The following is a 25,077-nucleotide window of genomic DNA, read 5'->3' as shown; positions in this document are numbered from 1 at the left end:
CATGCTTAAGCCAATGTTCTTTCTACCAAAGAAACCGAGGGATTTGATGAAATCAGGAGGCAGCTCAAGGGTTCTTGCGGAGAACTGAGGTTCAGTTCCCATCACTACCCGGTAGCTCACAGCCATCAGTATGTAACTCCAACACCCTCTGCTAACCTCTGTGGGGATCAGACACACACATGCACAGACATGTACATAGGCAAAACACTCATACACATAAAATCAATTTTATTATTATTATTTTTTTTTTAATGAAAGCATCAGGACTGTCGAGGTAGTTCAGCAGGTAAAGGCCCCATAACTAAGCCTCACGCCCTGAGTTCAATCCCTAGCACTGATGTGGTAGAAAAACCTGCAGGTTTTCCCCTGACCTCCATACATAAGTTCCCTCCCCTCCCTTCCCGTCCTCCATACTTACCTTGAGGTAGGGCTGCTCTAGGTGCATTCAAAGCCCCAGCTGCTTGAATAAAGCAGTTGCTGGAGCTGTGTGAGATGGTTTTGGTTTTTGGTTTTTGCCAGCATCTCTAGACGGCAGGCGGAGATGCTTAGTGGGTTTGTTACTATCTGGTCACCACGCAGATCCTTCTCTGTGTTCAGGTTCAGAAATTAGCCCTTCCTGGTCTTGGTTGCCCGGTACATCATTCATAAAAAACTCACCTACCCTGTAGCAGGAAACAGTTGGCCGTGCGGTGAGTCTTTTCAGAGCCTGTTTCCCCGTACTCAGTCCAGGACCATTCGCTTCAGCGGGTGACGTCACTGCTCAGTGTTATCCTTCCTGCGGTGACTCTCAGGTGTGACTGCTTTCCTAATGACGACCACATATGCCACTGTCACCCAGAGCACACAGGGAAGGTATGAGTAGAAATGGACTTTTTAGTTGTGCTACATTCATCATTTGAAATTTTGAGCGTGAACAGAGCTGCACATCTCCCAACTGCGTCTCCTCCGAACTCCTGCAGCCCCGCCCTCCCAGGCAGAAGGCAGCGCTGCCTTAGTGGCTTACACAAAGCTATTAGATCATAGATCTGCTGGGTGCTTGGCTCACGCTCAGTGTGTTAATTCCCTTGCTCTTTTCATTACCACCCAGAAAGAGGGTGTGTTTATATTTTTAAAGAATTGGAGTGTGGAGACAAGGCTGGAGCCGTCACAGCAGGCCCCTAGTGGGACTTCTGTGAGGACTGTTGTGTAGCACAGGCCAACACACAGAGGCTACTGAACATCCTCCCAGCCCAGGTGGAGACAATAGCCAAGCCCCCAGATGAACTACAGTAATGTCGGCCTTAGAACCCCGATTAAACAGGATCACCCATAAAAGCTATAGAAAACCAAGAGCTACAGCCAGTGTGGAGGGGGTTGACACCGCCACCTGTTGCTACAGGAAGAAACTGAGGACAACCCAAGGACAGCCAGCCCAGGCATTCCCTTACTCCCCGCAGAGGCCCTTGTTACTATAGTAACAAGGTTAGCCAAACAAGAGCCAGAAGGGACAGTGACTGTGCTATAGCTCTGCAATAGACCTATAGAGCCAGTGCTCACCAAGTACAGTGGAGGCCACTGGCTGGATCCCTAGTACCAGAGAGAGCACATGAGAAGGGAGGGAAGGACGGAGGGAGAGAGACAGACAGACAGACAGACAGACATGCACACAGATACAGAGCAAAGGTTCGCCTTGGTGCCTAAGTGGAGCTGTCGTGGCATTAAGTTATTTTCTTACGTGAAAGCTGTTTTAGGGGAACAATTCAAATGGCAATGTTTAATAATCAAATAAGGTGACAAAAGCTAAACAAAGCTACTTCTCCCATTTCCAAAGCCCCAGCTGCTTGAATAAAGCAGTTGCTGGAGCTGTGTGAGATGGTTTTGGTTTTTTTGGTTTTTGCCAGCGTCTCTAGACGGAGGCGGAGATGCTTAGTGGGTTTGTTACTATCTGGTCACCACGCAGATCCTTCTCTGTGTTCAGGTTCAGAAATTAGCCCTTCCTGGTCTTGGTTGCCCGGTACATCATTCATAAAAAACTCACCTACCCTGTAGCAGGAAACAGTTGGCCGTGCGGTGAGTCTTTTCAGAGCCTGTTTCCCCGTACTCAGTCCAGGACCATTTGCAGGGTTGGTCGCATGGTTGTCCCAGAAACAGCTCTAGTAACTGGAGAAGTGGATCTCTGGGAAGCAAAGAGGACAGGATGGAGGCAGCAGTGGTGGAGCCTGCTGAGGGCCTCTGCGGTCCCCACTGTGTGGTTGGCTCTGACTGAGTGGTCAGGCAGTGGGTTAGAGAAGGCAAGCCTTCTCTCATGCCCAGGCTTCTCTCATATCTAGTGCCTTGTTCTATGTGAGATGGTTCTAGAACTTGGTCTGTTGATCACAAAATGTCCATCACTGGTCTGTAGAGTCCTTGAGATTAACCCGCAAGCTTTTTGCCCGACCACCACCCCTTCCCTCACATTTGTGCTGATTAGCATTGCAAGTTAAACTGACTAATTGAGCCTTCTCAACAATCTTGGTACTTAAGTACTCTGTGCCATATGTCCTGTGTTAAATGACAGGCCATTTCTCTTACTTTCTATTAACAAGTGTTGATTGTACAAAATAATGTGTTCCATTGTGGTGTTTTCCTACATGCATATAATTTTATTTCATTATTTTAGCCCCTACTCACCTCTACTGTCCGCATTCCCACGACCTTACCCCCACCACACTCCCACTCCTCTCCACACACACACCCTCACAGCCACCACACACCCACATTGCCCCCCCATATTCTCACCCACACCCACTAGTGAAGCCATTCCAGCCATACCTCAGTAGTAGCCTGCTTACGGCCTGGTTCAGTTCTCCAACCCAGGTGTCACCTGGTCAGCTCCCTCTGTGTTTGACACCGCTGGCCCCTATGGGGTATAATACTCTCTCTCCTTCATGTTTTTGATTTGTTGTTATTTTTTTGAGACAGGGCCTCACTCTGTTACTCAAGTGCCCAGCCTGCCTCTGCCCCCTTCTTTTCCATCCCGCGCTTGTCTGTTGCTTGAGAAGACGTCACATGTTGGCTTTTGCAATGCGCACCTCAGTCCGCACAGCAACCCATGGGATTGAATCCAGACATGGCCAGGTGCTCAGCCTGCCTCTGCCCCCTTCTTCTCCTTACAGCACTTGTACATTGCTTGAGAAGATGGTCAGCCCTCCGCCCCGCATGTGTCTCACCCCATCCTCACCAGATCCCAGGGATCTGAGTTCCCCCGAACAGGAGGCTAAGGCTAAGTGGGCTAAGGGATTCTCCGTTTCTTCTCCCTTGTCAGTGTTCTCAGGAAGCCTGAGTCCAGATGTGGCCCTCGTTCCATTCACTAGCAGGACTTGGCCTGCTTCCCTAAACTCTGCCCTTCCGAACAGAGTGGGGGAATGGGAGTTGGGTTTTCTTTTGGGTTCCAGTCTGGTCATCTGGGCTTCCTCTGAAGAGTGTGTGGTTTATACTCTTCACCCCAGGGGCTTCTTAGTCACGTTCACCGCACAATGGGTGCTCTTAGTGGATGCGGCACTCCATCTTCCACAGTGAAAGGCCAGCTGCAGAGTACGGGGAGAACAAGGGCGGAATGATTTGATCAGACATCTGGGGGCCTCCTGGCATTTGGAGTGAGTGCCTAGAGAAACTAACTATTCTGGCCTGAGGGAGCTGGCAACCATTAATCTTAGTGGGTTTGACCGCTGTCTGCCCCAGAGGTCCCAGCATTCTGTATGACTCAGAATCCTCAACACTCCCCCTATTCTTCTCTCACTGGGACTTTCGGGAGGCCATTTCTAAGGCATTTTAATTTGGTGATGATTGGCATGCGTTACTATACCCAGGCTTGCTTTTCTAAATGAATTGGTTAGCATTCATCATTCCTGACTGGTCACCTTGCACACCTAGGAGGAACAGACTTCTGCCTGCTCTGCCGTCTCCCACTTTTCTGCACCCCATCTGGCATGCTGGCCCTCCTCTCCAGCATGGATCACCCCAGCCCAGGAGCCTTGGGCTGTCCAATAGCCATTCTTCAGGTGCCTTCCAAGAGCTGAGATCATGCAGCAGGAGAGGAAAGATATGGTCAGAGGTTTGTCTCTTGAGCATTGCATTCTTCAATGCCCCGTGTTGTGGATGGCAGCTGCCATCTGTCTTCCAGCTTCTTTGTAAACTTTCTGGAATTCAGAAAGACCACAGACACTCGGTACGAGTTGGACAGCCCTGAGGGTGAGGGTTCTGGAGACATGGCACAAAGGCACTCAAAATACCACAGCGCTGTGTACATGCTTTGAAAGAGTGGGGCGAGGCCTTCTTAACCCTCATTTCTACCCATATCCGGCCATGTCAACTGCTCCCACTGGCGCTGGGCTCCAGGCCAGCCTCTGTGATCGTGTCACTGGTGGTGTCACGACAGCATCCCCACCGAGAGCAGAGGCAGCTGCATGCTCTTGGGTCTGGCTCTTCATCTTTCTAAGCCTCAAGCATCTATCTGTGATGCAGGGCACCCACTCCCAGGGCTATTGAGAGGAAAGGCTGTTAGTCACCGTCCTTCATCCAGGAGCTTCCAGTAAGCTCCAGAATTGCAGTGACATCCATATTTCATTTCCAAAATAGAGTTGTTTACAGCTTTCTTTCTCCCGTTAGAACCTTTAACTTTGTTTTGTTTATCAAATAAAGTTGCAGGCCCTCTTCACATTTGCATCTCATTTGCATCTCATTGGTAGGGAAGGCTTGAAAATGTAGATTTCTAAAATTCTGTGTATACTTAATGAGCAATCCCTTGCATAAAGCCCTGGACAACACCTCAGGGGTGAATTGAACTTGACAGCCCGGCTGATGACATATGGTCATTCCTGGCTGTCCAGCAGACACACTCCCACACTGCAGGGGTCATGCTGAAGGCCAGCTTGCTATTGAGCCACACCCATCAAGGCAGCCTGGCCCTGGTGTGGATTGAGCAAGGGGCGGGGGTGGGGTAAGGGAGCAGCTCAGAGGCTGGGAATCTAAGTGAGCAGGTGACACCACCGGCAAGGCCTTCAGTCCTGGTGTTCACAGGGTCATTTACTAAAGATGTCCTGATGTTTCCCAGACGGCACAGGGCAGAGCTGTGGTGGAGGGTGGTGACTCCAGAACCACACTGAACACGTCAGGGTTTGGAAACCTGATGCCTAGAGATGATCCAGTTATAGTCAGTCACTCTGCCAAGACAAGGCCAGGACACGGCCCTCAGATAGCGCTCGCTCGCAGTCTCCACCCTGAAGCTTCCCGGGGTTTCTTCAGGGGTTTCAGGGGTTTCTTCAGATCACAGGGAGGCTGCCAGTATTGGTTTGGTTTAAAATATGTATAGGGGGGGGGCTTCATGTACCCATCTCTGTGCGAAGTGCAGGCAGAGGTCTGATCCCAAGAATTTATGCTGGAGTGAGAGACAGTTCTGTGGAGGAGCAGCGCAGCCGGGGGTGGGCATAGGATAAGGATGCCGGGTCAGGAGACTGCCAGGGCAGAGAGGCAGACAGCCCAGTCAGTGGGTCAGGGGATCGCTCCTGTGAAGCCCATCTCCGAATTGAGTTTTGAAGGTGTGGCATTCTCCAGGGGGAGGGCCCCCGGGTAGAGCACGCTCAACTGAAGGTCAAACTGATCCATCAGTAGCTCCATAACGCATATGCGTTCGCCATGCATGTTCCCACTGGGTGGATCATAGAGGGAGTGGAGGGGATAAAAGCAGGAGACTGGGCAGGTAGGGTCGTGCCTGGGAACTACAAAAGCCTGTGCCTTTGCATGTGTCAAGGCCTTACAAGCTATGTCCAGCAGTGCTCCCCGGGGAGCACTGCCTGCCCAGCCGTAGAGCCTTTGTGGTGATCAGTCTTACTACAAAAAAATCTGTAAAAGGAAATGAAGGGTGCCCCTTTTGTGGAGGCCACCGAGGAACCATTTTTATAGGGCTAATTCTCTTAGGAACTTGATGTAGAAAGGCTCTATTCCATTTCAGTCTCCGCAGCTCCTGGTGGACTGATGATCTTCCCGCTGTTCTTGTGCCCAGCTCTGACCTTCTCTCTCTCCCGCAGGCCTGCCGAGCTAGCCACCAAGTACGCAAACTTTTCCGAGGGAGCTTGCAAACCCGGCTACGCTTCAGCCATGATGACTGCCATCTTCCCCAGGTATGTGGTCCTTGCTCTCGATGCTGGGATAGTGTGGGCTGTGACTCAATCATGTGGAATGCCGGCGAGAACATGACCTTCTCATGAGCCGGTCACCTAGGTCCCCTCCTCTGTCTAGTTCACTGGTGCCCAGGGAAGGACTTTGATTTTGTGGGGTCCACACCGCCCACACTGCTCTTGTCATACTCTGTGTTGCATCCAGCCTCTAAGCGCTGGGTCTGGCCTTGCAGTGTATTTAGAGGGGGCAGGGGGTAGAATGTGCTTGACTGGCCCCTGGAAGTCAGGTGTCCAGAGCCACCAGGCGAAGCATTGACACTTCTGGTCCTGGAATCATTGGTTAATCCAAGCTCGGTCCCCTTGGCTGGCCTCAGAGAGACAGCCAAATAAAGCAAGAATGAAGAATGCTTCCTGAGTTGTCTGTATTTTAGTACCTTCCCTGGCTGTCCGTTTTGCATTCTGGGGTGCCTGATCTCCCTTATTTCAGGCTTGCCAAGAAAGTCTGTGTCTGGTGTGGGAAATTCTGTTTATCAAATGTTTCTATCAAGTGTAAATGTCACCTTTACTACAAATGTATTTAGTAAATTAATATGATTGACTACATTTCTTTATCCTAGCTAGTTCCCAATAGTGACACAGAGAGGCTCAGATTTATTTCCAAACTTCACCTCAGTATCTAGGCAGTCAGATAATCTATCTTAGCCCCTAAGATAATCTGGCTATCTCCCAGCTAGTATCCCAGTGATAACTTGCAATTAAGTCTTCCATGTTTTGGCTGAACTCTCAAGAATTCTTTCCTCCTTCCTCCTCATGATAGGTCTGCCTCTCCCTTCCTCTCTCTCTTCTTCCACTAGCTGATGGAACTAGTCTCTCTTCTGCTCAGCCATTGAGTTATCAGCTTTTATTGACAAGGCAGAGAATAAATAAATGGTACGAGTTGTTTATACAAACTTGAGACAGGAGATTCTTGACAGAAGCGTTACAGTGCCATGCCTGGATTGAAACAAGGTATGAGGGCTGAGAAATCAGCATTTCAATAACACACAGATCACCATTACACAGAGCACAAAACATTATGCGTACAATCAGGACTTGATGAGGAACGGGGTGACAAGCTACGTTGTCTCGATTCTGGGCATCAAGATGTAGCGGGGGTACGGGGACAGCTCTGCTCTCTGAAGGAAGGATTTGCCTCCTATCTTTACAAGCCCACGCTCAAGACATGCAATGTGTTTGTAAGAGGGATGCTAGGAAACAGCTGGTACCAAAGCAGATCCAAGGTCTTGAGTGGGATGCTCACTCTCTGATCCATCCTGAGCAGTCCCACCTAGCTCCATGTGAAAAGTAAGGGCTAGAGTAGCTGCTGCCCAGACAGGTTCTCCCAGTCTGAGCTCTGCCTTCTGAACCAACTCCCACTGCTTGCCTCTTCTAACTGTTACTAAATCCCTGAAAAGTGTGAGGCACAGTATTCTACACTACTAGGGATGAGCTACATTGCTCATCCCTAGCCCAGATGCTTGTAAGTGTTCTTTGACCAGGACATAGGTTTCTTTTGTAACTGAAAGTAATACAAGCTTGGGAGTGGGTAGGTAGGGAATGTGGCTCTTGACCATTTCCCCAGAGACAGCCTCTATCATCACACATTGAAATGTGTTCTATTGCTCTATAGTTCATTCTTTGTTCCTAAAAGTTATGTTGGAGATTATCATATTACTGCGTTACATGGCTCCATCTTCTTTTAGATATTTTCATTTTTCTGGGGGATGCTAAGAGCCAAGCCCAAGTTCTGTCCCCAAACTGTCCATCCATCCAGCATCCTCTAAACTGTCCATCCATCCAGCATCCCCAAACTGTCCATCCATCCAGCATCCTCTAAACTGTCCATCCATCCAGCATCCTCAAACTGTCCATCCATCCAGCATCCTCTAAACTGTCCATCCATCCAGCATCCTCTAAACTGTCCATCCATCCAGCATCCTCTAAACTGTCCATCCATCCAGCATCCTCAAACTGTCCATCCAGCTTCCCTATAGCTTTTTTATTTTTCTTCTTTCTTCCTTTCTTCCTTCCTTCCTTTCTTTCTTTCTTTCTTTCTTTCTTTCTTTCTTTCTTTCTTTCTTTCTTTCTTTCTTTCTTTCTCTTTCTCTCTCTTTCCTTCCTTCTTTCTTTCTTTTCTTTTTTCTTTTTCTTTCTTTCTTTCTTTTTTTTTTTTTTTTGAGACAAGGTCTTACTATATAGCCCTGGCTGGCCTAGAGCTTGCTGCACAGACCAGACTGGCCTCGAACTCCCAGAGGTCATCCTGCCTCTGCCTCCCAAGTTGATTACATAACATGTATATTGTAATTTTATCAAAAACAAGATTCGTTGAAGTTTAATTTATGAACACTAAAGTTTGCCTTTTGGTGTCATTTGGGACTTTGTGTGAGCAGCAGCGCATTCCCATCTCCCCCAGATTCCCTGGGTCACTTTTTGGTGAGCCCCTCTCTCACCCTCAGCACCTGGCAACTGCTGACCTACTTTCTAACCCTGCAGTGTTCCTGAAATGTCTTATGGGCAGCATCATACAGCTTTTACAGGCAGCCTCTCACACTTGGTGTGATGTATTCACAGTCCGTGCAGCCGTTGTATATCCTAGCTGTTGCCTCCCTTTGGTTACTGAGTAATGCTCCATTATAGAGATGTAATGCTGCTGTTCAAGACATGGGAGGCAATTCCAATTGGAAGCCATTATAAAGAAAGCCACCAGAGCACTGGGGCATGGCTTAAGGGAAGAGAAAAAGCCATTGAAACAGAGTGTTGGATTTCGAATAATACATATGTTCACCTTTTGTTAGCGAATCCCTAGAAGTGCAATGACTGACTGGATCCAACCTCTTATGTGTGGCTCACTTGTAAGAGACTGCCAAGCTGTCTTTCAGTGTGGGTACCAGTTTTCTTTCCCACCAGCAGTGTCTGACAGTCCCAGCTGCTGAGCATCCTGCCCTGGGTCTGCAGGGTGGGGCGAGGTAGAAATTTGTTATTCTCTGGATTCTTTATAGTAGGGAAACTTTAATATTAACTCATCACCTTTTCTCTTTTAAGGGTATTGTATCTAAGAAATATTTCTCAAACACAAGGTCAGAAAGGCTTTTTTTTCCTTGTTTTCTTCCAGAATTGTTGTGGGTTTAGCTTTCCCATTTAAGCCTCTGATCTGTTTTGAGTTATTGTTTGTATATAGTGGCATGTAAGAGCTTGAGATTTCTTTATTTACATATGGGTGTTTAGCAGTTCCAAAATAGTGTTGGTGACCCCGTCAACACACATATGTGCACAGAGAGAGAGAGAGAGACAGACAGACAGACAGACAGACAGACACCCACCCATATACAGAAACACTGAATTACCTGTCCACACTTATTGAAAATCAGCTGGCCTATGCCAGCTATTTTGCCAAACATTGTCCTTGTAACAAATTCACACACAGTTGGACAGTCGTGGCTTCTGTTACTGCAGACAGTTTCATTTCATCCTTTCCAGTATAGTAGTTTATATATTTTTTATTTTATCTTACTTATCATCATGTGTATAATGGGGTGGGGCATGCCACAGCACACATGTGGAGGTCAGAGGACAACTTTGGAGTGCGCTCTGTCCTTCCCCCATCATGTGGGTTCTGGGTTTAAATCCACGTACTCACACTTGAGGCGAGCACTTACACCCTCTAAGCCGTCTCACTGGCCACGGTGCCTCTTACTCTTTTTTCTTGTCTTGCTGTATTCAGTGGATTCCTCAGTGTGATGATAGTGTGAGCATGACACTGTTAGCAGTGGTGATCTACTCTCCCTTTAGCCCTCCTCACGTGCCTGGAGGATACAGGCCAGGCCGATGGGGCTGAAACTGTCAGTCCTCTGATCACGTGACTGGTCCACCTGAAGCCAGCCCCTCCCCTGAGGCTCCCTGGGTGTCCATTGACAGTCTCTTCATTTGTATTGATATGTTCCTGTCACCCCGTGATTCCAAGGAGTGTGGAGTTCTCTGTCAGAAGCTCCTGTCACTGTGAAAATTACAAGTCTTACACGTTCCGGGCAAGCAATGAGCACCAAAGACTAAGCATTAGCTCAGAACACCCCCACTATCAGATCAAAAGACCCCCAAATATTATAGCAGAAGACCCCTCAAAGGTATGAAAGGAGGAGAGCTTTCAGGGAAGAGGCGGTTCCTCAGGAATGGGAGGGGGATGCGAGAGAGTCACCTCGGGATGAAGTGACCAAAATACATTACACGTGCACATGTGAAATGTCAAAGAATTGAAAACAAATTTTAAAATAAAGGGAAAATGTTCTCCCAGTGTTGTTATCTTGAGGTTCTTAGAAGCCAGGGCAAATACCTAAAAGCTATACTAAAGCTACAGATAATATTTTTCCTAATGTCCTTTAATGCTGTTCTTTGACTCCTGAGCTCTTTGAAAGTGTTTTTGTTCAATCCCTAGTTGTCTGGGGTTGTGTGTGTGATCACGGTGTGCTTTCCATGATTTTTACTTTTAAATGACTGAGATCTGAGGGCAGAATCTGGTTTATCTTAGTGAGTGTTCTTGAGAAGAGACGATTTGCTGTTACTGGGTACTCCACACGCGATGGTCAGATAAGGCCACTTGATGACGTTCGTCAACCTGCCTTGTCTCTCCTGGTTCTCTAGCCACTGAACTCTGACAGGAGTGCTGAAATCTTCATTCATCAGGTTTGCTCCGTTCAGTTGGAAGCTCTGTTATTTGGTTCTTATATACTTATTGCTATCACGCGTCTAGATCTTGTGGTTATTTTGAAAATTTTTTTCACTAGTGGTAATTCTTGTGAAGTTTTCCTATGGTGTCAATCATTCTAACTGCTCTACTTGATTAAAATTGGCTTTATCGACTCCTTTGCCATATATATATATATGTATCTCAAAGAGCATATATATATAAGCTCTTTGTTTGCTCTTGAGCGATTGCGTGTATGGTGGGACAACAGTCCATCCTTGCTTTTAATCTGGTGTCTTTGTGTTTTCATATTTAGGATAAGTTTCTTATAGACAGCCTATAGTTGAGCCTTGCATTTTAATACAATATGATGATGTCTGACTTTTACTGGAGTGCTTCTAAGGTTATATGCCATTTATATGTGTCATCGATATGGTTGTGTCAGAGTCTACTGTATTATGGTTTATATTAATACATTGTTGTGTCTGAGTCTACTACATAACCATTAGTTTCCTGTTTGTTTCCTTCTTTTTGTGCCTCCTTTTGGATTAATTACATACCATGATTTCATTTTACCCCCACTGTTGGCTTAATAGCTATATTTTTTTGTTTTGTAGTAGATATTTTCCATTTTATAGGGTAGGTTTTTAATTTATAGTTATTTTCTAATATTCATATGGAAAGTAACAACCATTTGCGTTCTTTGTGCCATTTTCTCATTCACTTCACATCTATTTATTTACCTATCATAAAGCTGCAGTATCATTTCACTTATTTCTCCTTAACACACACATGTACACGTTTCAAAATAAGGTATTTTAAATATAAAAAGAACCCTTAAAATTCATCAGTGAAAAAGAGCTACTTGGTTTTAAAATAGACAAGAGGTTATATAGGTGCCTCTCAAAGGAAGATATGCACATGGCCAAGAAGCATATAGAAAGATGCTTGCTGTCACTGATTAAAGAAGTGCAAAGTGGAAGCACAACAAGAAACCACCTGATACTCACAGCTGCTGCTCGGTGACACAGAGCTAGCAAGAGTTAGTAAGGTGTAGAGAAGTTAGAACAGTACAGCTGCTATGGGAAACAGTGTGGCAGTTCCTAAAACCATTAGAGTGGGGTTAGCCTGTGATCCAGCAATTCTTCGTCTGTGTACATAGCCAGAGTAGCTGAAGTCAGGGACTCAGGTATCTGTACACCCAAGGTCATAGAGTCACTGTTCATAACTGCCTAAAGCTAGAAGCAGCCCAAGTGCCTATCAGTAGATGAAGGGAAAACAAAGCAAGTTCAGGCAGAGAAGTATTTTTTTCTGCAGAAAAAAAAAAAAAAAACCAACTCTGACTCATTGCAGTGTGAACCCCTGAAAACGTTACACCCAGTGCAGTAAGCCAATTACAGAAGGGACAGATGATGGCAATTCCAGGAACATTCAATAAATACATATTTCCATCTTCCGGCTGAAGAACCTCTTTTAACTTTGTGCATGTATGTGTGTGCATGTGTGAGTGCAGGTGCATGTGTGCATATGTGCGTATGCTTGTATGCACACGCATGTCATGTAAAGTCCTTCAGTTTGCCTGAGACAAATCTTTGTTATGCTTTTGGCTTGGGAGGTTTTCCTGGAGGGGTAACAGCTCTTCTCTCGGCCACACCTCCTTGCAGGGTTTGAAAGCAGTGTCATTTCTTTTATCACTACTACTCGTGAGGTTATTGAATTACTTAACAAGCACTTGCTCGGGGCTTGCTCTTCTCTTTACCTAACGCTTGTGTAATTAATCAGAAAGTTTCCTCCTCTTCTGAGAAGCCTTTGCTTCTGCCTTTTGAGGTTTCTCTCTGTATCCATGGCGTCTGATATGATGCTTATTTTGCTTGGTGGTCTGTGGATTCATAGTTTTGTTTGTTTCGTCTGATTTTTTTTCTTTTGTAACATCTAAAACTATATTTAAGCCACAGTATCTATAACTGTTATAAGGTATAAACAATCCAAACACACATTTTGTATATTTTTTAGATTTCATTTTTTTGGTTTTTTGTTTTTGTTTTTTGTAACATCTTTTAGGTCTTTTTATATCTTCTGTCTGGCTCTCCCCCCCCCCCCCCCCGTGGGTTGTTTCCTTTCCTCCCCTTTCCCTTCCTCTTTCCCTTCCTCTTTCCCTCCCTCCCTCCCTCCCTCTCTCTCTCTCTCTCTCTCTCTCTCTCTCTCTCTCTCTTTCTTCTTTCTTTCTTTCTTTCTTTCTTTCTTTCTTTTTCTGCATAATGAACATATTTGTAGTAACTGTGTCAAAACCTGACCTAGGCTCATATATTTGAATATTTGGTACCCAGTTTGGGAAGGATTAGAAGGTGTAGCCTTATTTGTTTTGGTTTTTTGTTTGTTTGTTTTTCTTTTTTATTAGATATTTTCTTCATTTACATTTCAAATGCTATCCCCAAAGCCCCCATACCCTCCCCCTGCCCTGCTCCCCAACCCACCCACTCCCCCTTTCTGGCCCTGCCATTCCCCTGAACTGGGGCATATGATCTTCACAAGACCAGGGCCTCGCCTCCCATTGATGGCCGACTAGGCCATCTTCTGCTACACATGCAGCTAGAGATACGAGCTCTGGAGGGTACTGGTTAGTTCATATTATTGTTCCTCCTATAGGGTTGCAGACCCCTTTAGCTCCTTGGGTACTTTCTCTAGCTCCTTCATTAGGGGCCCTGTGTTCCATCCAATAGATGACTGTGAGCATCCACTTCTGTATTTGCCAGGCACTGACATAGCCTCACAAGAGAGAGCTGTATCAGGCTCCTGTCAGCAAAATCTTTCTGTCATATGCAATAGTGTCTGGGTCTGGTGGCAAAAAGGCCACCAACAGATTGGGAAAGGATCTTTACCAATCCTAAATCAGATAGGGGATTAATATCCAATATATATAAAGAACTCAAGAGGGTGGACTCCAGAAAATCAAATAACCCTATTTAAAAAACGGGATACAGAGCTAAACATAGAATTCTAAACTGAGGAATACCGAATGGCTGAGAAGCACCTGAAAAAAATGTTCAACATCCTTATCCTTAATCATCAGGGAAATGCAAATCAAAACAACCCTGAGATTCTACCTCACACCAGTCAGAATGGCTAAGATCAAAAATTCAGGTGACAGCAGATGCTGGCGAGGATGTGGAGAAAGAGGAACACTCCTCCATTGTTGGTGGGATTGCAAGCTGGTACAACCACTCTGGAAGTCAGTCTGGCGGTTCCTCAGAAAATTGGACATAGTACTACCGGAGGATCCCGCAATACCTCTCCTGGGCATATATCCAGAAGATGTTCCAACTGGTAATAAGGACACATGCTCCACTATGTTTATAGCAGCCTTATTAATAATAGCCAGAAGCTGGAAAGAACCCAGATGTCCCTCAACAGAGGAATGGATACAAAAAATGTGGTACATTTACACAATGGAATACTACTCAGCAAGTAAAAACAATGAATTTATGAAATTCTTAGGCAAATGGATGCATCTGGAGGATATCATCCTGAGTGAATTAACCCAATCACAAAAGAACACACATGATATGCACTCACTGATAACCGGATATTAGCCCAGAAACTGAGAATACCCAAGATACAATTTTCAAAACACATGAAACTCAAGAAGAAGGAAGACCAAAGTGTGGATACTTCGCACCTTCTTAGAATGGGGAACAAAACACCCATGGAAGTAGTTACAGACAAAGTTCAGAACTGAGATGGAAGGATGGACCATCCAGAGACTGCCCCACCTGGGGGGTCCATCCCATATACAACCACCAAACCCAGACACTATTGTATATGCCAAGTATAGCCTTTTTAGAGGAGGCGTGTCATTGGAAGTGAGCTTTGGGCTCCAAAAGCCAATGCTATTTCCAGTTAGCCTGTCCCCACTGTCCCCTCCCCCCACCTCCTTCTTGAGACTCAGGCACAAGCTCTCTGCCTACCTGGCAAGCTCCCCATGCTAATGGCCATAAACTCTAACTCTCTGCAACTGTAAGCCCCACATAAACTGTTTCTTCTGTAATTTGCCTCGGTCATGGTGTCTTAACCACAGCAATGGAAGAGTAACTGAGGCAAAATGTTTAATATTTTTTGTTTGCTAATTCTGGAATGTTTTTTTTTCTTTTTTTTTTATTACGTATTTTCTTCAATTACATTTCCAATGCTATCCCAAAAGTCCCCCACACCCTCCCCCTCCCACTCCCCTACACACCCACTCCCATTTTTTGGCCCTGGCGTTCCCCTGTACTGGGGCATATAAAGTTTGCCTGACCAATGGGCCTCTCTTTCCAGTGATGGCTGACTAGGCCATCTTTTGATACATATGCAGCTAGAATCAAGAGCTCTGGGGTACTAGTTAGTTCATAATGTTGTTCCACTGATAGGGTTGCAGATCTCTTTAGCTCCTTGGGTACTTTCTCTAGCTCCTCCATTGGGGGCCCTGTGATCCATCCAATAGTTGACTGTGAGCATCCACTTCTGTGTTTGCTAGGCCCCGGCCTAGTCTCACAAGGGACAGCTATATCACGGTCCTTGCAACAAAGGCTTGCTAGTGTATGCAATGGTGTCATCGTTTGGAGGCTAATTATGGGATGGATCCCTGGATATGGCAGTCTCTAGATGGACCATTCTTTTGTCTCAGCTCCAAACTTTGTCTCTGTAACTCCTTCCATGGGTGATTGTTTCCAATTCTAAGAAGGAGCAAAGAACCTAGGATAGCAAAAGCTCTTCTCAAGGATAAAAGTACCTCTGGTGGAATCACCATGCCTGACCTAAAGCTTTACTACAGAGCAATTGTTATAAGAACTGCATGGTACTGGTATAGTGACAGACAAGTAGACCAATGGAATAGAATTGAAGACCCAGAAATGAACCCACACACCTATGGTCACTTGATCTTCGACAAGGGAGCTAAAACCATCCAGTGGAAGAAAGACAGCATTTTCAACAAATGGTGCTGGCACAACTGGTTGTTATCGTGTAGAAGAATGTGAATCGACCCATTCCTCTCTCCTTGTACTAAGGTCAAATATAAGTGGATCAAGGAACTTCACATAAAACCAGAGACACTGAAACTTATAGAGGAGAAAGTGGGGAAAAGTCTCGAAGATATGGGCACAGGGGAAAAATTCCTGAATAGAACAGCAATGGCTTGTGCTGTAAGATTGAGAATTGACAAATGGGACCTCATGAAACTGCAAAGCTTCTGCAAGGCAAAAGACACCATCAATAAGACAAAAAGACCACCAACAGATTGGGAAAGGATCTTTACCTATCTTAAGTCAGATAGGGGATTAATATCCAATATATATAAAGAACTCAAGAGGGTGGACTCCAGAAAATCAAATAACTCCCTTAAAAGATGGGACTCAGAGCTGAACAAAGAATTCTCACCCGAGGAATACCAAAAGGCTGAGAAACACCTGAAAAAATGTTCAACATCCTTAATCATCAGAGAAATGCAAATCAAAACAACCCTGAGATTCCATCTCACACCAGTCAGAATGGCTAAGATCAAAAATTCAGGTGACAGCAGATGCTGGCGAGGATATGGAGAAAGAGGAACACTCCTCCATTGTTGGTGGGATTACAAGCTTGTACAACCACTCTGGAAATCAGTCTGGCGGTTCCTCAGAAAATTGGACATAGTACTACCGGAGGATCCCGCAATACCTCTCCTGGGCATATATCCAGAAGATGTCCCAACTGGTAAGAAGGACACATGCTCCACTATGTTCATAGCAGCCTTATTTATAATAGCCAGAAGCTGGAAAGAACCCAGATGCCCCTCAACAGAGGAATGGATACAAAAAATGTGGTACATTTACACAATGGAGTACTACTCAGCTATTAAAAAGAATGAATTTATGAAATTCCTAGGCAAATGGTTGGACCTGGAGGGCATCATCCTGAGTGAGGTAACCCAATCACAAAAGAACTCAAATGAAATGTACTCACTGATAAGTGGATATTAACCCAGAAACTTAGTATAGCTAGATATAAGGTACAATATGCAAAACATATGAAACTGAAGAAGAACGAAGATCTGGAATTGTTTCTATTGGTGCATATTTTTCTGGTAATTATCGGACGTAATAGGTTTTCACACTTTTCTGTGCTAAATCTTGTAATCCTTTAAATGGCACTGGATTTTGGTACGTTTAGCTAAGTTACTTGGAAACAGTAGTAGGCCTTAGGCTTGCTGTAGTAGTGTTAGCAAGTCTTGAGCAGTATTCTCAAGAGCCATTTATGCTTCTGATGCAGTGGCCTCCTCCTGAGAACACTGCCAAAGCCTCCTTCCTGTGTTAGCAAGACATTCTGCTCTCCCCACTGCATCTCCACCCTGCTTTATGGGAATAGAAACAGCTCCTCGTCCGGTATGAACGCTAGGTTTGTTTGTTTGGTTTTTGTTTTTTTAACTTCTTCGTGGTGGTTCTTAGCCTCTGTGTCTCCTCTCATGTGTGCACAGATCAGTACCTGGCCATAGATTTGGGAGGTGCCCTTTGCAGATCTTCAGAGCTTTCTCTGTTGCTCTGTCATCTGAAGTAATGTGTCCTGTCAGTTGCTCTGTGGCCTTCCTAAGTGATGGTGTGTTTGCTTGACTCAGAGAGACTTCTAAGCCCTATTTAGAGTCCCGTCCTCACCGCAGGCTGGACGCTGACACCATGCTGTCAGCAAGGTCCTTTGGGGCTCACTGTGTTTGTTCCTGAAGACCATTGTGTCATATATTTTTCTAGGTGTTAAGTTCGGAAGATAAAACTTGTCCCCATATTCCATGATAGCTAAAAGCAAATGTCCCCTCTGTTTGTTTCTCTGCTTTGAAACAGTGCCTCGTGTAGCACAGCTGGCATAGAACTTATGTAGCTGAGGCTGGCCTTGAACTCTTAACCCACCTCCCATGTTCTGGGATGCCAGGCATGCACACCAGGCCAGAGTCCTCTCATCTTTTCTCGCATAGTGTTCTGTCCAGAAGGTGTTCCGTATTTTAATTAAGTACTACTTCCTTTTGGTGGATGGTTTCCAAACTCCACTTTAAAAAACATTACTTTATGAATAACCTTTCTTGTATATCATTTTTCACACATGCAAGACTATGTAGAATAAAGTGCTATTTCCAGATCAAACATTATAAGGATTTTTAATTTTGGAAGTTATTGGCAAGTTGTCTTCCATAGTGGCTTTTAAAATTTGCCTACATGGGTGTTAGTTTCTGATGACATTTTCTATCTTAGTTTCTTCTCTTGTCGCTTTGATAAGATATTTCCCCAAAATCGACTTAAGGACGTCTCTGTGAGTTCATACGTGCATCGACCCTACTGTGTGTAGACGGTCTTGTTCTTTGGTGTCCTCCATCCCCTCTGGTTTTTATAATCATTCTGCTTCCTCTACCTCAGGGTTCCCTGAGCTCTAAGGAGTGGGATTTGGTGGAGATGTCCCATTTAGGGCTAAATGGTGTGGGGTACCAGGGTTCTCTCTGCACGCTGTTCAACTGTGGGTCTCTGTGCTGGTTCCCATCTGCCGCTGTAGGAAACATCTACACAGCATACACGTGTATGAGTTAATTTTAATTTTTGTTCTCCAAAGACTGAGAGCGCAGGTGTGAGAACTCCTGCACGGTCTCGCCTGCACTCTCAGTGAAGAACTGCAGAAGGAAAATGATAGCAGCATCCTGTAGTACCCACTGTGCTGGAAAGACATGAGTGTTAGGCTGCGTCCTCAGGTCCTCATGCCTTTCTCATGTAACAGCTGTGTGAACTTGGAGAAGTCTGAGCATTATGGAACACGAAGTCAGATGACATCTCCTAGGGCTGTGTAAGAGCCAGATCATTCCAGTAAGTTGGACACTGAGCAAATGAATTCCATTTGCCAGTGACTTTCATTATAATTAGATGAGTTTATGGTTTTTGTTATTGTTGTTTTGTTTATTTTACTATCTGGGAAGTAAATATACATCTCAGAGTAGGTCACAAAAAATACTTTAAATGCTCTTTTAAAGGAAAAAAAAACATGATTTATTTAAATGCATCACTTAGAACCATAGTTGATATTCAACATTCCTGGCAATCCTTCATGCATACATGTGAACAGCTCTTTTTGCACATTGGTAGAAGATATGATTAAGTTCATTGAGTATTATACCTTTAGAAGATGTGTGTGTGTGTGTGTGTGTGTGTGTGTGTGTGTGTGTGTTCGCCTAAGGAGGCCAGATGGGTGTTGGCTCCCTGAAGCTGCACATGCAGGCAATTTCGAGCTTCCTGGTGTGTGTGCTGGGAATCAAGTCCACATCCTCTGCAAGACCAGCGTGTGTGCTTTCTTAATCACTGAGCCATTTCTTCAGCCTGGTGCCATGTCTTTTATATTGTGACCACTTCGGCCACTCAGAATTGAGTGCCCTCCCCAGGCAAAGTCCATGGCCAGCTGTTTCAGAGGAAAGGAAAGCACTGTCCCGTGCTGCAGAGTGAAAGGCACGGTTACCAATGGCTCTGAGCACTGTCCCGTGCTGCAGGGTGAAAGGCACGGTCACCAATGGCTCTGTGCTAAAAATCGTTCCTATTTCTCTGTTCAATCCTCTCGATATCTTTATGACAGGGAGTTGATCGTTAGTCCAGTTTCAGGGAGATGAAATGGAAGCACAGAGGAGTCGAGGGATCTGTCTGAAGTCACGAAGGAAAGGAAGGATGAAAGCTGTCTGGGTGCTTGGTTTCGTTTTGTTTTTCAAGACAGGCCTTGTTCTGTAACCCATGCCATTCTGAACTTTACCATGTGGCCCAGGCAGACCTTGAACTCATAACAGTTTTCCTGCCCTAGCCTCCCAAGTGCTAGAATTTATAGATATGAATCATCACTTCTGGTTGAAACTGGATTTTGAATCTAAGTATCCTGACTGCAGAGCCTGCATGCCTAGCTCTGCGTCCTGCCACAACTGTGGACAGATGGCAGGTGGGGAGGGTCCAGATGTCAGCCAGATGCCCGTCGATGGCTGCTGAGGCCGTGCTGGGGTGATGCCCCGTCATGCAGCTTTGCAGGAGGAAATCATGTTTTTTTGTGTTTTTTTTTTTTTGGCTTTGAGACATACTTTGCTTTAGGAAGGCTCAGTATTGTGATTCTTGGACTTCTGATCCCTGGTCCAGGCTGGTGCCTTCCCTAGAGTACAAGGCGGGGCCATCCCAGACCCTGCAGAGTTCTCTGGGGCAGGAAGTCTGGAGCCAACAGAGTCCTGTTGCCTGTTTTAGGACCCTTGCGTGAGAAGGTGTAGGAGGCCCGTTGCACTGCCTGGGGGCTTTGAAAGCGTGTGGGCTCCTAGCCAGGGCAGCTGAGTAGCTGGTACCCCACATTCCAAAGCACTTTCCTCTCCGCCCCTCCAGAGAAGGATCCTGGGACTTTAATGTCTACAACTCTGGGAGGTGTGGTAAGACTGGGAGGCATGGGCTCTGTCTGTCGCATACTATAAATCACAAAGTATGGAGTCTTCTTCCCCACCTGATAGATCTGTGCCCAGCCCTCACCCTGCCAAGAGTGTGATAAGGACTTCCTGTTTCCGGTGTCTGCTAACTCTGGACCTGTGTCATCTGTCCTTTCCCACACCTCTTTCCTGTAAATGCTGTTGTCCATCAGAAAGCCTTCCCGGCCAAATGCTCCAGGAAGCCGGCCTGCTCTCTTCTCCCACCGTATGCTTAGAAACTCTGAGTTGTCTCCTCCCTCTCTCCTCTGACCTGACCTGAGGAGTCCTGAGGCTCCACTGCAGGCACACTACCCTGTTCCTGTTGTATTCTGCGTGGCCCTCCTCCCTTCTCACCCCGCTTCAGCTAGTGACAACTCTCCAACACAAAGACCCAGCTTCCTGAAGGACAGCTCCACTTGGATGACTCAAAATCATCTCAAACCCAGAGTTCCCCAGATTCCAACTACACTGAATCAGACCACATCACAGGTCTCAGTAACTCTCGCCTGAGCAAACCTCTGGGCTCTCCCTCCTCCACCTGCTTATCTAAGTAGCTGCTGCGTCCCAGACCTCCCCAAATCTATAGACTCTCTTCTCTGAAGTCAGCCCCCCACCCTCGACCCCCACCAGCTCCTCCGACCTCTCCCACTGAGGGAAACCCGGGTCTTCCTTCTGTCCTTGTTCCCCTGTGTTCTGGTTTCTCCTGTCCCTTGCTGGCTGTGTGCTGTCACTGTTTGCCCCGTGGTCCCTTCCACAGGTGCCATATACGTCTGTAGATCTGGGAGATCAACCCCCTACAGCAGTCAGCCATGCACGAGCTATGTCCCAGTTGTTAGAGAACCCACTGCAAGCCAGCACAATGCTGGATACTGTCCTTGACCTCGGGCTCTACACAACAACCTTAAGTGCTCTCAGGACCATTTTATAGATGGAAAGCTGTCAATTGTTAGAGGTTACCGTAGCACAGAGCCAGGACCAGGCTCAGCAGTCCCACCCTATGCCTTTATTTTGCGGCTCTGAACCATGCACTTTTTGGGGGCATGCACATCCCTTTCCTTTTGTTTCGAGGATGGGTTAGCGGCTTTTGATTGGTTCCCCTCTACCACCAAGCCCTTGGGTACCCGACTACCCTCTGAAAAGAGCAGGGGCACACTGAGTCCAGACTCCTTTGAGGAGTGCAGAAAGCTGCCTGCCTGCCTGCCTGCCTGCCTGCCTGCCTGCCTGCCTGCCTGCCTGCCTGCCTGCCTGCCTGCCTGCCTGTCTGACTGACCACCAGGACAACACCTGTCCTTGACCAGGGCTTGAACTGCCGTCATCTGTGTCTGGTTGGCCATCCACTTCCCACTGTCCCCACGATGTTCTTTAGCATCCAGTGTAACTAACTTTACCCTTATAGTGACTCCTTCAGAGGCCCTAAAGCTACATGCCCAGTCAGTCTCCTAGCTTTCACAGGGGGACTTTAGTAGATGGCTGGACTTGTGCGCTGTTGTTTGTTTCTTTCTTTCTTTGTTTTGGGAAAGGCCTTCTTTCTTAGAGGCCTGGAGAGCCATACAGTTTAGTATGGGACTTATTATTAAATCACTGTGTGCTATCTCTGGTTGTGAGTTTGTGCGCTAGGCTTCAATTGTGTCACTGCTCCCAAAGCAGAGTGCAGCTGCTGTGGAAAGCAAGAAGGCAGAAGCTTGCAGTTGGTATAGCAGACAGAGGATTTTACCCTGCTGAGGGTCACTGCATAAGGATCACACTCCAGATTCCTGCCTATGGTCCCGAAGCCTATCTCTCCAAGGCTGCTCACCTTAGCTGATGGTCAGGTCCAGTCTTTACAGAAGTCTCTGATTCTGGTGGAGACGCCCCGTCATAGGGCAGATCAAGGTGATGTCTCTCCAGATGTTCAGAGCATCATTGCTCTTGATCTCGACTTATATACTTGCCTGGTGGGACATCATGGGGTTCTGGGTCTGGTTATCTTGAGTGAGTGACGTCACTGAGTTCTGGTTATCAGGTGCAGCCTTGGGTGTAATGGGATCCTGACTAAGTTATTTTTATATCTCTAAAAGGCATTTTTACTATGCTCGTCACAGCTGCCCAGGTCAGGGCCTGGGGAACTTCCACCTGAGGGTGGGGCAGGTGAGGCAGGCAGCAGCCTCAGCAGAATGCCCCAGATTGGGTATCAGTCATCTTAGAATCTGTGGTGTATACTGGGATGAAAAATGATACAACCCGGTCCTCGGCACAGATTTCCACAGACAGACTAACAGCAATCACAGTGAGTTCATGCTGATGAGTCTAATTGAGATGGGGCTTAGGTTTTCCACGGGTGTTTAGTTTCCCTGCGGTTCTTTGCTGTATTTTGCACAGTTATCATGCTGGGGCAGAACTGAAGTGTAGAAAACAGAGCCATTCGGTCCTTCGCAGACCTTGAGAAGCATTGGACCATGCTGGGAAGAGCACAGGCTCAGGATGAGGGTGGGACCTGTGTGCCTGCTGAGTAGTGCAGGGAGACACTTATCCCAGCTTGTATACCCTGGAAAGGCCAGCGGCCTCTAAGGCCTTTAAATGAGAGCAAGAAGAGGTCAGCCTGTAACTGAAGTGTGGTAGGAAGACGAGACACTGCTGAGGGCAGCTTCTTCCTCAGCAGACCCAGCTCCAGGCTCCCAGCCGCCAATTAGCAGGAGCCCCGGGGCGCTTAGCAGCTGGCCCAACCCCTGGTGCGAGCAGGCGGGCTACATTCCTGTGGTATTTGAAGACTGATCTCGTCAGATTAGCAGCTTTGCTTGTTTTGGTTCAGGTACAAGATCCCCACGTGGGGAGCTCTGCTGCGCGTGAGGAGAGAAAGCTGTTGAAAGCAAGAGCGTGATTGCGATTGCCGGCTTGCAAACCTTGCTGTGCTCCTGGCTCCTCTCAGAGGGGGAGCTCTTGTCTCTGTCCCTTCCATTACTCAAGTCCCTAGGGTAGAAAACAGGATGGCTGACCGCACTCAGGAAGTTGCCCACTTTCCCTGTTCATCTGCTCCCAGAGAAGGCTGTCACTGTGTGACTGTCCTCCACAAATGGCCAGAGATAGAAGAGAGAAACCTGGCCTAGACCCCAGTTCTCCCCAGGGGAGGCGGGACTGTAGCTCATGCCTGCCTGTCCTGGAAAAACTCTGCTAGGCTCTGCCTGATAATACAGAGATCCCCATTTCTGCAAGGGAGCTGGGCTTCATGGTTTACATCTGTAATTCTCACTTGGGGAGACTGAAGCAAGAGGATTTTGAAAGTTCAGAACCAGCCTAGGCTATATAATGAATTCTAGGCCAGCTTAAAATAAAATAAATAGAAGTAGCAAGAGGACAGCCTCTGGTAGGGAAGGCAGGTGCCTGACCCCTGACAGCATCGTGAAAGCACAGAGTTAAGCCTGCAGTCAGCTCGTGGCATCTCAGCGCCTTGTGTTGAGCCAGACCTCATCCCCTTTTCCCTCCCCACCCTGGTTCTGAGGGCTCAGATCAGGTTCCCCATAGCCAAACCAATGAGTTGACATAGCTGAAAGACAGACACCGCCACCGTCAGTCACTCTGCTATGCAACCCTCCAGGTAGAACATCTGGGCCGAGGGCCAACTGCAGAGCTCACCCCAAGAAGCAGGCACCCAGTGGGGCAGGACCACCAAAGGGGTAAGGCATGTGCTTGGGGCCTGGGCTTAGAAGCCATCTCTGAGGAGCCTGATGTGACCTCTGGATCTCTTACCTCCAAGGTAACTGAGCACCAAGCTCTGGCCAAGTAAAAGGCTGTTGCCACCTTAGTCTCTGTCACTCCAGCCACCCCGTGCTCATCACCAGGACCAACGGAATTAGGACTTTGTCCAGAATCTGTTCCCCCTTGGAGTGCTCCTGGCCAGCCCCTGTCCATGTCCTTGTGCCTGTCTCAGAGATCATTACGTTCACAAGTACCCCTGCTAGCCAGTGAACTTGGCTCCAGGTCTCCCCTGCTCTGGAGGTAGGAGGCAATAAGAATGACCACTGGTTGGAGTGGGCACCGTGAGTCCATGGTACCTTGCTTATGGCGTCTTTTTTTTTTTTTTTTTTTTTGGTTTTTTGAGACAGGGTTTCTCTGTATAGCCCTGGCTGTCCTGGAATTCACTCTGTAGACCAGGCTGGCCTTGAACTTAGAAATCTGCCTGCCTCTGCCTCCCGAGTGCTAGGATTAAAGGCGTCTTAAGACTGCCAGTCTTATTCAGGGGAAATGAAGACAAATGTAAAAGGCAGCAGAACAGAACCCAGAATGCTGGCGGGAGGGGGGAGGGAAGGCTGTCAGGAAGGTCAGGCTCCCGCCAGCTCTGTCTACTGCAGCCTCAAGTTGTTAGGGGAGAACCTGGGCTTTAGGGTCAGCAGGTGCCCAAGCAGAGCTTCTGCACAGAAGGCACTGTCGGGGAGAGAGGGTAAGCCTGGTTGTCTCATCCCTGGCCCAGTCCTCACACAGGAGCTCAACACAGAAGGAAAGGTCAACCAGTCTCGGCCACAGAATCCCAGAGCCAGCCTCTGTGAGCGCGGTCATTTTGTCCAGCCATAAGCCCCCTTAGAGGCAGGGCTTGGAGGCTGGATAGTCAGAGTCACCTGGAGACAATGGCTTACAGTTGTGGATCCCCTGTTCCCTTCAGCTGGAGAACACTCAGAGATGCCCCCCCATGGGGCGTGCATGACTGGGTTAATTACTGGCTATATCTCAGACCTTTTCTGGGGGTCACCTTGTGTTTGGAGGAATGGGGAGCTTGGTAGCTGAGCAGAGGT

At 47.0% G+C, this 25,077-nt stretch overlaps 1 protein-coding gene across 20 annotated transcripts in view; it reads left to right on the top strand.

Moving 5' to 3' along the window:
- Positions 1-25,077, top strand: part of St3gal3 (ST3 beta-galactoside alpha-2,3-sialyltransferase 3) — a 202,821-nt gene that overhangs the window by 114,131 nt on the left and 63,613 nt on the right. For all 20 annotated transcript variants that reach the window (XR_376302.4, XR_376301.3, XM_006502898.4 and 17 more), the window contains one exon: positions 6,045-6,137. Coding sequence is in view for 18 of the 20 variants with exons in the window: in XM_006502898.4 (XP_006502961.1) it covers positions 6,045-6,137 (93 nt within the window). In the remaining 2 variants the exon portion in view is untranslated. The remainder of the gene's footprint in view (positions 1-6,044; positions 6,138-25,077) is intronic.

This window comes from Mus musculus, chromosome 4, assembly GCF_000001635.26.
Source record: "Mus musculus strain C57BL/6J chromosome 4, GRCm38.p6 C57BL/6J".
NCBI classification, from domain to species: Eukaryota; Metazoa; Chordata; class Mammalia; order Rodentia; family Muridae; genus Mus; species Mus musculus.
This window is presented reverse-complemented; position numbering and strand designations above follow the sequence as displayed.